Below are 13,954 nucleotides of genomic sequence, written 5' to 3'. Positions count from 1 at the left end.
AGCACCCCTGCATGTTCCAGTCACTTCCAATGTAGTCTGGCTCTGCAATCTTCCAAAACCATCCTGATCACTCATAGTACATATAATCTAAATTGGTGCAAAAATTGGTCTTTCAACTCTGTCTTGACTTTAATTTATTCTTTCAGTTTCTTTGGTATAAAGTACTGGAAGTACTATTCAATTCAATGGAAATAGAAGGAAAAATTAATCAGCATACAGTTTAATTCTGAAGCTGTCATTGAAAAGACAAATCAGAGAGTAATAAATGGGTATGTGTGAACAAATTAATTGTCTTAACAAAAAACCTTCAGACTCCAATCAAGAAAATTACTCAACCAGAAAATGAAAAATAAACATAAAATAAATATCAGTGCTGCAAATATAGAGTTTACTTTGATACACTTTCAAGCCATTTCACCAATTTGCAAATTTCTGTGCCAGTTCTTATGCCACATCCAGCATATTCATCTGCTCTAAACCACAGGGAAATTTAAATTAAACAATTGAGGACACATGCAGACATTCACTGACTTCACTGTTTGAAACAGGTTCATTGTACAGCAAATGTAAATCCTTCATTCAGAGGAGGAATTGAGCATTGAGCCTGGTATAAAGACTTATGTAGCTAACAAAATCCACATAAATTCAGGCCAAAATTTATCTTATTTCAGATTAGGTCAATTACTTTAGGAAACTAGCCCAGCTAAATCAATAAAATCCCTATTAAAATCTGATTTCTCTAAGGTAGTTAGAAATGTTGCTTTTCAGTACTACTTGTAAAGGCCAATTATCCCAATTTATCCCAATCCTCTAGAATAAAGTAAATTTTGTATAGCTGCAACATGGAGCTATCAAAAAAATACTCTTTCCTCAACTGATTTTTAGCATAAGCAGTGACACTTCACAAGTTCTACAGACTATGAACAAAAAACCAAAAATAACAAAATTATTAAGACATTTCTTTTGCAAAGGCAAGAAACATAATGTAAGTGTAATATACTTAGTTTATACTTAGGAAGTGTTTGGTAAGTTGGATATCATTATCATTTTCTTATTTTCCTCTTTGGATGACAAACAGCAAATAATTGTAGAGTACCTTTTCTTCTTCCATGGCAAACATCCTTGCCTGTAACTTGGTTGTCAGTCACATAAAAATGCAAAACAGACAAATCAGAACACCACATGGTAATAATTTCATTCATGCAATTTAACACAACAATATGGTTATATTAACCTGCATAGTATAGTTCCTGCTGTTTTGTAAACTATAGAAACTGTAGAGTTACAAGGAGAAGTTTGTGATTCTCAAATTATTTTTTCAAGGAAGAAACCTAATTGCTTGATGGTTTCCTTTTTGTGTGACATGATTGTGACACAGCATTAATGACAAATTCTTCATCACCATGGGCAACAGTTTCAGTTCCTATGAACGTTCTCTGCAAGGTCTCTCAGCATTTGTGTGTGCTCACTTTAATATGGAGAATAAAATGCAAGAGTGAAACACACTTTCAAATGCTGAGCAGGGTAATTTGTGTGGCAGATCTTTTACCGAGGTTTATGAATCTACCCTTGCAGAGGTCATGCTAAATTAGAGGGAAAAACCAAACAAAGCAAAACAGAATAAGGAAAGTATTAGAAGAAGCATTATTTTCTCTAGGAGGTTTTTGAAATATAAAAATTAAAAATGCCAGGAAGAGTGGCATCTGGAAAAAACTGCCAACATACAGGCATAATGCTGTGGCCAGAAGAAAGGACATGATTTTATTTTTTTTTTGAGCTGTATATTCTAACATTTTCTGGCAACAGAAAAATATTTTCATACCAACTGATAACTTGCTATGATGCCATCATATTTTAAAATCCTGCAGTCAAAGCCAAAGGCTTCATTTTGTTACCTGTTTTTTAAAAGCTGCCATAGCTTCTTTGTTTTGTTGTTGCAGTGTGTCAATCTGATGCTGCAGAGTTTCCTGCTCGTGTGAAATAAACAGTGTGAGTTAAATATTGTCTTAGAGAAAATCATATATAAAGTATTTCACGAAAAGGCTGACTTACTGTTAAATATTTTTATAAAGACAGAACTGACTAAAAAGACACATTTTTTTAACTGGTAATTGTCTTTTTGGTAGCAGCTTTTCTCTTAACAGGTAACAATTCTCCTCTCTGGAATACAGACCTTTTGCTAGGCCTTCTGTAAGCAACTCCTACCCATCCCATCAGCCTGCAGAAACAATCCACATCCACTGTCCTCTTAAGACAGCGCTTTCACACTGCTCCAGATAGTTACAATAGAATTTTATTACTCATTAAAAATAGAATCCCATTGAAAAATAACTACCTGTTATTCTGGTTATAGTTAAATCTTAGTCATTTAACAAGCTACCTGAAAGAGCTGAAGGCTAGCAGAAAAGACTAAGTGTAAGGCAATAGTAAGAGATTTTTATTACCCTACTACCTGGCTTTACCCTCATCCATAAAACAAATGACTGAAGATGTATTTTCTTTTGTGGTATTATTTAATATCATAATCTCATAGGCTAACACAACACTCTACAGGTTGGAAATCTCCAGCATCTTTAAGCATAATGCTTCTCTATAAGATACTTCACCTTTACCACGGAAGGTAGATATGGAAGACCAGGTTTTTTCAGTTCTAAACACTGAAATACATTAGGTAAAGATAGTTAAGAGGCTCTGTCCTTGAACAGCTATCTCAAAATATAGGTGGTTATCTTAGAAATATTAGTGTGAAGCAGGAAAAAATCCAGTAATGACCACACAAAAATAAATATAAATTGAGACTATTAAAAAGAATGAATGGAAGAAAATAAATTGAAAATCTGTTTCGCACACAAGGAGTCAAATTTCTTCTTCTGCCTTAATAGAAATTGAGAGGTTTTAAGCATGAAGTCCATTCCAAAATTGCTGTTTTCTCCAGCAAGTTCGTGTTGCTTTCACACTGTACAAGTGAGAGGCTGTTGCCTTTTGATGGAAGACAAGAATCCATGGAGATAGGGTGCTCCATATCCATTTACATATTAACTCATCATCAGATGAGCAGAGAAAGTTTTGATTTGCGTGTAACAAACAATGCACAGTACATAAATGAATATCCAGAAGCACATAAAAGTCTTGAGAAATGTTTTCCTTGGGTTGTCCCTTAGCCCTGTGTCCAAGGACAGGTTCTCCAGGGGGTGACAGCACTAGTGAGGCACAGGCAGGACTGCAGGGACAGCAAATCAACTATTCCCACTGCAGTACTCCTGCTCACCACAGGAATAAAATTTTATATCCACAGCACTACCAAATTAAAATGGCACTATAAAATACATGAATTCAAGCCAATATCATGGAATGAATTATGTATATATCAGTCTGGTTTCATTGAACAATCATCCTTTATGCAACTTTATCATAGATGTAATGGAAAAAAAACCCTTAACTCTTTATAACATACCACTTTCTTGTACTGTATATTCAAGTGAGGTGTTTTACTTTCAAAAAGACAGGGGAGTGTCTACAAATACTCATTTTCTAACAAGCCTCGCATAGAAGACTAACAGATAAAATTATTATATTATCTCTGCCAGAAATTCAGGCTTGGAAGAAATCTGCCATATATGCCATGTATGTGTGGTGCAGGGAGACTGAAGAAAAAAGCAGGGTTTTTTTTTTAAATATGAACAAAATCTAGTACAGCTACTAGATTTAAAGGAATATCTTCTCCGGTTATTCTGTTTTCCCTGCTTGAGTGTATTTTTTCCAAGAACAGCAGCAGTATATTTATAAAATGCAGACAAATTGTAATATGGCTTAGCTGAGGTAATGTCTTTATTTCAAACTAGCTTGTTAAATTTAAGGTAAATTAAAATGAATGACAGAAATGTTGACTGAAAGGGACATCTATGAAGGAAATGGTAAAAAAGAACGTTTGACAAGCCAGAGGAAGATGTCTACTTATTGAACTGCTGCTGTGGTCAATATGATCCTGCATCTAGAAACAATCAGGTCACAAATTCAATTTAAATGTCATACTTAGAATTGTCATCTTACTGAAATCTTCAGGACTGGAAATTCAAATTAGCTTGTTCCATTGAAGTTCCAGAATATTTCCTCACATGAAGTTCCCAAATTCTACCACTCATTGTTTACATCAGCTCTGTCATGTGCCAATGTTAAGTGCAAAGTACAGAGTTTGCCTCACTACCTATAAGTCCCATCCTTTTATGAGTGGTAAATTAAATTGCTGTTAAGGTCTTAGAATGGTGGAAATTCTCCCTTTTGAACCCAGAATATTAAGCACTGCAATGCTAGGTTAAGAAAAGCAAAGAAAGGTTACAAATGGAAATCACTCTTGCTTTTACAAATATAAAACATTTCCTGTTTCTGTGTGCACATATATATCTTTCAAGAAAGAAAAGCACAGAGTTAGGATTATTAATTTAAGATGGTTAGGATGAACTCCAAGATGAAATAGCCTTCCTTTACAACTAAGATGTTAAATATCCCAAGATCAAGGATAGAGATGAAATTATTGTTTTTTCTGGGGTCGTAAAATATACGGAGTGAAGCCTTTTATCTTGTGCCCTAGTGACAGGGGTCATAGGTTTGATTGTATTAAAGAAGGGAATGCATTTCCTAGGAAAGCATAACCTCAGGAGCCCTAACTCTGAGAAGAATGTTAGACTTATGTTGCTGAACACTTCATTCTCAACAGTCAAAAGCTGACAAACTACTTCTGAGTACGGATAACATACAAGCTAATGTTCAAAATAACTTTCTGGAAAAATTACCCTTTCCAAAAGATTGCAAGTGAAGTTGTTTGCTGCACTGATATTTGCACTTGCCAAAACCAAGCACAATACAGAGAAGCTGCTACACAGCTACCCCCACACTGATGTGCCAATATGCCTCATATTCAGCTAAATGTCTTCTTGCTTCAGTATTTCCATCTCTTTTGACTGAAGATTGCCAAGTCATGACAAATATTATTATATTCTCTTGCTAAAAACATTTCTAAACTGGGCACAATCCAAATCAAAATAAAAGCTACAGATGTTCATGACTAAATAATAAGCTACTGGCTAATGCATATTACTACTGAAATAAAAATAGCTCTAAAAAGAGGAATTGTAACAAATTGCAATTTATATTAACATATTAAAATTAAATCTCAGCTGGTAAAACACTAAAAGCATGCAGGAAAGTTACCTTCTGCCATTCAAGTTCTTGTTTCTCTATAACAATTTTATTTATTTGGTCTTCATAATTAGATTCTGTTTCCTAGTTAAAAAACAAACAAAAAAAAAGTCAAAACACTGAGTTGAAGAGATGCTTCAAGTATCCATTTTAGTCAATGATATAGATAATCATAATTAATGACTCAGAATCTTTGGGACATCTTAAATATTCAGCTCAAAGCATCTGGATCATTATTCTTTGTGACATTTCCTAGAACTATTGAAAAGTTTGTGTCAGCAATTACTGCTGTTATTATGGAAAAAGTGAAATATTTATCATTATCTTCTGTGCCAAGAAGCCTTCTGACCTACTAAATAAATTGAAAGAGAATCATGGGTAATCAACACATACTTCTGATAAGATGAGCTACCAGAAAATCAGAGAAGACCATTGCTGAAGTCCAAAATGTCCTCAATGATCCACAACAGGTACTAATAGAAGGAAGGTTTCTTGCAGTTCTTGTTCTTGCAGCACTTAGTCAAGAATCAAACTTTTGATAAAAAATGAGACTTACTTTCTGATAATCACATTTATTAAATATTTATGAGAATTTTCCTGAAACATTCTAGTATTAAAGTTAAATTTTCCCAATAGGAATTAGTTTCCCTTTGGAGTCCAATTTTTATGAGCATTGGCCTTCCTTCACAAATCCAGTAATTATTAAAAAAGGACGAAAAAGGTTTCCTTTTGAGGGGCTGGAGAGCTACACTGATGTGTCACTGAGCTTCAAAAGGCTGCTTTCCTGCCTTTGTTCTGCACACTGATGGCCAGCTTGGAAAAGTGACCACTTTAAGGTAAGCCTGACTTCTCTTTGATGAATCGTTGCATTAATAACATTTACTGAGGTCTTGTGTTGGACACACTCCAGCAAGGGCCAAACTGACTGTGTGAGGGTAAAAGAATATTCCCAATACTTGAACTGTGCATTTTGATATATTATGTGCAAATTTATGCTTTAAGTTTAAAATTGAATCTTAAAATTTAATCTAATTTAAAATTTAATCTTTAAGTTCAATTTCACTACAGTTTAAATCTTGCAATTTTAGTTGTTGAAAAATTCAAGTACTGTTGAAGTGACTCACCCCTCAAAAATTGGTTAGAACCTTTAGGAAACAGTCAAAATGTGGGAAAAAAGACCATGGATCTCTCTAATGAAAAATAAAAGAAGGCCTCAAAAAGATCATTCTCTTAATACTGGGGTTGAAGTAAAATTCTACTGAATTGCAATACCATGAACAACTGTTATTTGCCATGAGACTAAAATGATCCCGCCTCTGGATGAAGCAAAACCTTTCCTGACACACTGAAAGAGCAAATGGAGGCTCTTTCTCCTTCCCAAGTGAAGGAGGTAACAAGTTTTTTTGGCTATAAAATATACCGCATCTTTAAAAATGCAATTCTTTCTGAAGCCAAATATGAATAAGGGTTCCAAGTTTCTCATTCAAGGATATTTACAACACTTCAATAATTGATGCAAAACAGTTTTGAAGATTTTTTGCAACCCTTTCTCACTTAGTACAATATTTGATTCATAGTCCCACTATTTATCAATAGAAACAAAAGAGCAAAACATGTCCCAAATGATTCAAAATAGCTTTTTGACATTGATACCTTTTATAGGGTTTTAGGATCAAAACTGAATTCCTTGATTAGCAGAGTTTACAGGCACACATGTGGAGAGAACCACACTTCTTTCCATAGGAAGCTACTCCCAAACATTTCAAGATATTCTTGCAGGTTCTAAATATATGCCTCAGCACTCATGTGAATTCTACATATAAAATACAAAATTGGCATTTAAAATTTAAATTAAATTTTAAAATTAAAATTTGGCTCACAGAGAACTACAGTAAAGTTCTTTAGCTTTTGATTCTCTGACTTGTAGTGGTAGAATACAGATGGAGAAGAGACCTAAAGATTTCATATGACTTATAGTAAAAAAAAAAAAAAGAGAGCTTGAAAGGTTATCAATGATTTCCAGTTCTTCTTTTACAAATAGTGCTGCACAGTTGCAATGACAATTTTTTTTTTCTGGTACTATTCTATAAGTACTGAAGGAAAATACACCCCCCTAATTTCCCTGGAGTGATAAAACCAAATAGATTGACTTGGAGCTTTTAAAAAGGTGTAATCATTAGCCATTTCTGCCATTAAGCAACAAATGATATATTATTGCCAGAAGTTTTCCTGAAAATTGTAAGAAAATGGGATTAAATTCCATTTTAAGCAACCCTTTGCTGTGAATACTTAAGAGGATAAGAACAAAAGTTCTGTGTGAACAACACTCCTCCAACTTACTCCCAAATTATAAAGGTGTATCTGGAAGCTGTCAAAAATGTGCATGTATGTAACTACTGTTGAAAAAAATAAACATCATAAATACTTAAACTGAGAATGGCAATTACATGATAAAAATGTTCTCACATGAAATCACTAACAGTTATAAACCTTATCCATCATTTTTACATCTTCCAAAGGACGTTTATAGTTTACCCATTTGGAATTGAAAGCTTTTAAAACTTGTGTGAAGCACTTCTTTTTTTTTAGAAGTTCTATCAGCTGTTTAATAAGACAAAAACATTTTTGTTATACTTAGGAGAATGATATTGTATATAACTCTGATGAGGGATCAAAAACCCACAAAACCTTAAAAGTGCTCATTTTTTATTAGATGCCTTAGGACTACACGGATTTAAGTATTTTTATAAAAAAAGACTACCATAACAATAAAAGAGGAGTAATTTGATGGTTTATTTACTCGTTATAACCTTTCAGAAGTGTCAAGCCTTCTTTAAAGTGTTTGCTTCAGGCTGTAGTTTTACAAGATGGGCTGTGGATTGGTCAAGCCCCCTCGATTCTTGACCCTGAACAGATTTAGGAACAGAGTACAGCTGGCTCATGTCCAAGCAGCCAAAACTGCTGCTAGGTACTTTTATTATCTTTTTTTGAACTTACAGTCTCCCTCCTACAAAATTGCACTTCCAATTTTCATGCAGGTCAAACAGTACTCTCAGAAACTACAACTTCTGATTGTTTCATACTGTAATCAGAAATTCCTTCATGAACGAAGGAGACCAGTACAATTTTTAATAGATCTCATAGATATTGTTCTTAAGCCTTGTTTCCAGGACAAATGTTAAAGGAAAAAAGGTATTTATAGCAGCATTATTGTAATTTTAGTTCCTGATAAAACACTGTTGGATTTTCATAGTTATGACAGTTAACAACAAATAACAACAACCTATAATCGGAATCTATTCTCAAAAACTTTCCTTTTTCAGATGCAGAGACAGAAATTTTTTACCAACTGTTGTATTTCCTTTGGAAATTTTTCACTGGTCTCCTTGACTCCACTGCATAGCTATAATTACCCTATATTTAAATAAATCTCTTATATCAAAATATATTCCCAGAAAGGCCTGCATTGATACTCACAACACTCTCCTCTCCAACTGCAAGTAACAAGTAACTGGCTCCTAATCAAAAGCCACATTATTCACTAACACAGAAATTACCATTTAACACAACAGAGAAATTACCATTTAACTCACTGCTTGCTGGCTCAAACAACATCACAGAATGTCAGTCATGAGATCTGAAACTTCAGAGCTGTTTATTGTCTTAAATCCACAAACTTACTTTTTTTTTCCCAATACTCAGCTCCTTGCTTCTGTCATTTTACTAAAAAAAGTTCCTTGTTTCTCTGTATAACAACTACCCTAATTTACATTTATGTATAAAATCCAGTTACAAGTCTATCAGGAAGAAAACACACTCAGTTGACTGCAGAGCAAACTGATAGACATGGCAGTAAGTGAAGGGGATATCCAGCACAAAAGAATCACTGGCTTGGTCACTGATGAGTGGCCTGATGAGTGGGAAAGCTAAACTGGAAAAAATAGAAGACATGTAACTATTGGAGTGTGAAGTAATCACTGCAGGGAAGGGGAAAGATAATTTTTTTGTGGATTTTAATTACTTACATATTCATATTATGTCAATTCCTATGGAGAGCAAAGACCCTGTGAATAGCCAAAGGAATAAATTGAAGTTGTATCAAGTATAATCATTTAGAATAAACTTGCAGAGCTATCAAGGATTGGGATTTCCTCTGGAAGATGAAACAGATGAACAGTCCCTTACTCTGAGCAACTCAGCTAAACTATTTTTGAGAGTTTAACTACAGCATGATGACACTGAGTAAGGATTGCAACAAATCTCTCAAAATATTATCATTTAGGAGTTTGCTTTTAATTAGCTTCACACAGGTAATTTCATCCACAAATTTATTTTTATTGATCTGAATTTACACTGCAGCTTAACCAACCATTCCAGGCAGTTTATTAAACTCAAAATACACAATAGGTCCTGTCCCAAAGAGTCTCCTGGTGAAGTGACAAGCAAGACCAAGAACAGGAAGAAAAACAGAAGCAAATAGAGGTAAAATAATCTCATCTGAGGCCAAGCCAGAGGTCAAAGACAAAACTGAGAGTAAAATCCATGGTACTGGCTCTGGTGCCTCCCTCAGGTTATCACTCTACTGAACCTTACAAGCAACCTGGGAAGGAAGTGGGAAAAGTAGTAAGAAACCTGCAAAATTTTCACTTTTACTCCACTTTCTGGATGGAGCAGATGATGGAGTTTAAGTTTGTGTGTTTCATTCTTGGCCATGGAAAAATTAGCATGGTGCAAGACAAGCACTGTAATTCTTCTCTGAGTTACCTCTGCATTTTGGTCTATGGACTACCTTTCTCTCAGGGCTGATTAAAAGTTTACAGAATAACCTCACGTTGACTGAATTTGTAAGAAATTCATAGCTAAAATGGGGAAAGGGTTTTTTTAGGGGTATTTGAAAGCAAAAACATCCATACAAAATTCCACTTAAAAAGATAAAAATGAATGCCACTAGGCACAAGCCACATTATTACAACTCTTGCTTCTTCAAAATACTAATGTTTTATACTCCAAACTTCAAACATACTAAGCAATCTGCCCTGAACTGATTGTTAAATCAAAACCAATCAAAAATGCATTCAAGGACACTCTAAGATTTCAAGTTGGCTGTCTTTAAAATGCTTACTATTTTTACCTAAATTTCTAACTTAACAGGTGAATATATATATCTATATATATATTTTTAGGAAAAAGGAAAGCACAGCTATTTTAGAAACTAAGGTATGGTCATGTCTTAACTGTGAAATTGGCTCTTAGCATTTGCATCAATTTTGAAACTAGAAACAGTTTTAAGGCAAAAAATTACTCATCCTTCTGAGACAGCTTTTACAAAATCACAGTCACAAACTCTTGTAGCACAGCAGACACAAAACAGGCATAAAAACCCAAAGAAGAATGCCAAAAGATGAAATTCCATGGCACTCCATGAACACTTTAGGCTCTGACCAAGTGCATTAAAAATGTAACATCAAGTTAACCATGTAAATTCAGTTAAGTGGTCTTATAAAGAAAAGTATACTCTGATTATTATAAAAAAAGTTAAATTATTCAGTCTTTACTTTTAATACTAAAATAGTTTGACTAGACTAAACACTACCATTGTAACACAGGTCTGGGGGTCACACCATGCACCAAGAAAGTAGCATCATGCAGCCTTTCTTTTTTTTTTTTTCTTCTTAATGGCAGTCATTCTTTTGTTTATGGCTTTTAAAGAGAGGATTATAGCATTTCACTTAGATCAAAATAAGCATAAATCAAGCATGTCATCAATACTAATACTTTAAAAGTAATAATACACATCTTTTGAACAGGTCAAATTCATCAGATGAAGAAAAATACACTTTAGGTCTTTCAATACACACAACAGTTCAGAAACCTTTCTCCGAAGGGGAGAAATAGACAAAAATGTTTACATACACAATTGAAACAGTAACCACAGAAAAATACAAGTGAAAAATTACCTACAAGAAAAACCAGCTGCCTTTAGCAGTACAGAAGCAATTTTACCTTGGTACTACTACAAGATGATTTCATCTCATGATTCAGCTCATTTCAAAAACAAAACACCCCCGCCCCCAATACTCAATGCACTATTATTGTAGGGGTCTAGCTTCATAGCTCAGCAATGTAAAAATGGTGAAATAAAGTGGTTTATAGTGGTATATAGCTCTTTGCCCTCATAGGTAATTCTGAAAAGCGCAAGTAAACAGCCCCAATCACCACTTTTCTGGCCAATGGCAAATCAGTTATGAAATAAGAAAGACTTAGGGACTTGGCAAATACTTGGATTCTTTCTTTTCATTTTGTACCAAAGGCGGCTCTTTAAGAGAACACCTATAATGAAAGACAATATTTTAATATAGCTTATTTTCTCAATAGCCTGATTATCAACTCTAGCAACTTCTTATGCTGTTACAGAAAAACAAAATTCAATCCCATACAACCCTGTTGTCTTTGTGCTGTCTACAGGGAAATTTGTAATATAGCCAATACCTAAACCCATTATATTTTTAAACAAAACCCTGGTTGGTGAATCACTTAAAATACAGCATAAGGTTTAGCCACACTAATGAAGCATTTTCCATGATTACCTACAGAGAGACAGAAAAAAGACAAAGACCAAATCCAAGATAAACAAATTTACCCTTCTTATACGCAGCTCTTCTATTGCCTCCAATAAACTTGTTTTAAAGTCTAACAGTCGAATGGAAAGTAAAGTCTCTGATGGACTTGGAAGAGTAGAGTCAAATGCCTGTTCTTTAAAGTCTTCATCCATCCTTTGAGCTTCCTTCTGCAAAATAAAGACAGGCATTTCCTCTCCAGTTTATCTGTAAGAGAATACTCAAACTGCAAAACCTGTAAATATGGGGGCATTCTTTTTGCAAAGAGTAAAATTACTACTTATAGACACTATGTAATTACTAATATTTTCATTTTAAAGTGATATGCAATACTGTAGAAAGAAAACAAACAGATTTTTAAGTAATTCACAATATTCCTCTGCTTCTCCTCTGTATTTCTTGGCTTGGTTTTAGTTTTAAGCAAAAACTTTGATGAACATACAGAAGTAGTAGAGTTTTTTCCCAGAATTACTGCTCTGCACTGACATGAAGGTGCTGCAACATCATCGTGCCATGAAAAAGTTGCTGCCTACATGTCAAAGACCACAAGGCAGGCTCAATTTTAAAAGAGATCTTTGGCCTGAAATTAGGGACTTAAGGTAATTCTTTGTCTCTGCATCTGAATTTTTACAAGTCTTTCTGATTCTCTTCATACAAGATCCTGTATCAAAATGTACTCTGAGCCAGTTGCATCAACTGCTGTCAAGCAAGGAGTTACACAAACAGGAGCCCCAGGGGTCCCTGTGAGGACACAGCAGGTTTGTCAGAGACACCAAGGGTGACTACAACACTCAGCATTTTATTCACAAAAAAGTAACAACTGTACATATTTCACCTGTTTTTCCCAGATAATATTCTTTTAATCCTTGAGGCTGAATTTTCAGCAGTGCACTGGAACACACGATGCTGTCCCTGTCAGACACACCCCGTGTGTGTTTCTGCACTAAGAATTACAGAGGCAGGGGTAGAGCACAGGAGTTATGACTGACCTGGCTGCTGCCTCAGAACCCTTAGGAAGGAATTCCTGCAGGAAGAGCAGAGACCTGGTCTGTATCATGGGGCCATAACAACTACAAATCAGGGCTCACCACTTTTTCTTCTGTTGTCTAAATAAAACCCTAACATAGATCACATTTAAGCTGCTTGCTCATGGATAATAGATTGACTCTTTGCTTAGCTGCTCCACCACAAGTTATTCTGTTAGTAAAACAAAGGTTTTGCTAAAACCAAAAAAAAAATCAGGCTCATTTTTGTCTTTCATTTTAAAACACATGACTAATACTGAGCTGTTCAATATGAAGTATATGAATTCTTTTGTCAGCGTCAAAATGTGTATATTTGAAGGATTTCTGAAGAGGCAGCAAATAAAGCCTGAATAAAAACCATGTACAAACATGTAGCAAACCAGGCAACAAATCTGTTGTGTCAATGTGCCAACATGAATCAGGCATTGTGCAGGCAATCTGCAGACACTGTAGACTGAATCTGGATTTTAGACTATTTGGATTTTTTTTAAATAATACATTAGGATAAAAAGCCACTATTTATATTTTAGCCAAAGAACTTAGAATAAATGAAGTCCAACTCTCCCAAAAGCACACTAAAAAATTTTGTTTCTTTCACTCAAGTTTTCAAAATTGTTTCCTTAATGATACATGTTGTACCACTACATGAAGAACTACCACAAATGTTTGATATCAAGTACTGGGAGATGACCATAACCACAAATCTAATAAAAATGCCAATATTATGCACAATAAACTAGTGGCAGAGCCATTTGATTTCACCGTTCATCATGCTAAGGGTAAGATTTTTACAAACATAATGTTAAAACACCACAAATGGTCTAATTCTATTGCTGTCAGCTGATGTTCCAGGTCTGAAGTTGGCAGTATCCTACAGCGATGAATTTCTATGAGACTGTGCCATTATCAAATGAAAATCAAATGAAAATCAAATGGCAGCCTGTGTTAATAAGGGAAAAAATAAGGGATAAACTTGATTCAGAAAAAGGATTCATCCTACAAGGACAGGAGCGCTTGAAGAAGTGCACTTCAGTTAGGAAATTATTCCTATTCAGGCCAACCAGTAGAAGAGTGTACATTAACTGATGATACACACGGGGCTTGTGATTTTTTCTT

General features: G+C 34.6%; 1 protein-coding gene across 1 annotated transcript in view; it reads right to left on the bottom strand.

Annotated features, from left to right (window-relative positions):
• CCDC73 (coiled-coil domain containing 73) overlaps positions 1-13,954 on the bottom strand; it is a 58,208-nt gene that overhangs the window by 35,670 nt on the left and 8,584 nt on the right. The window contains exons 3-6 of the mRNA XM_088058091.1: positions 11,837-11,983; positions 5,209-5,280; positions 1,896-1,967; positions 1,097-1,132 (exon numbers count right to left, since the gene is read on the bottom strand). Of these exons, the coding sequence (XP_087914217.1) occupies positions 1,097-1,132; positions 1,896-1,967; positions 5,209-5,280; positions 11,837-11,983 (327 nt within the window). The remainder of the gene's footprint in view (positions 1-1,096; positions 1,133-1,895; positions 1,968-5,208; positions 5,281-11,836; positions 11,984-13,954) is intronic.

The sequence above is a fragment of the Pseudopodoces humilis genome, chromosome 7 (genome assembly GCF_049639895.1).
Source record: "Pseudopodoces humilis isolate 2021_Gansu_Grassland_sample_001 chromosome 7, ASM4963989v1, whole genome shotgun sequence".
Taxonomy (NCBI): domain Eukaryota; kingdom Metazoa; phylum Chordata; class Aves; order Passeriformes; family Paridae; genus Pseudopodoces; species Pseudopodoces humilis.
This window is presented reverse-complemented; position numbering and strand designations above follow the sequence as displayed.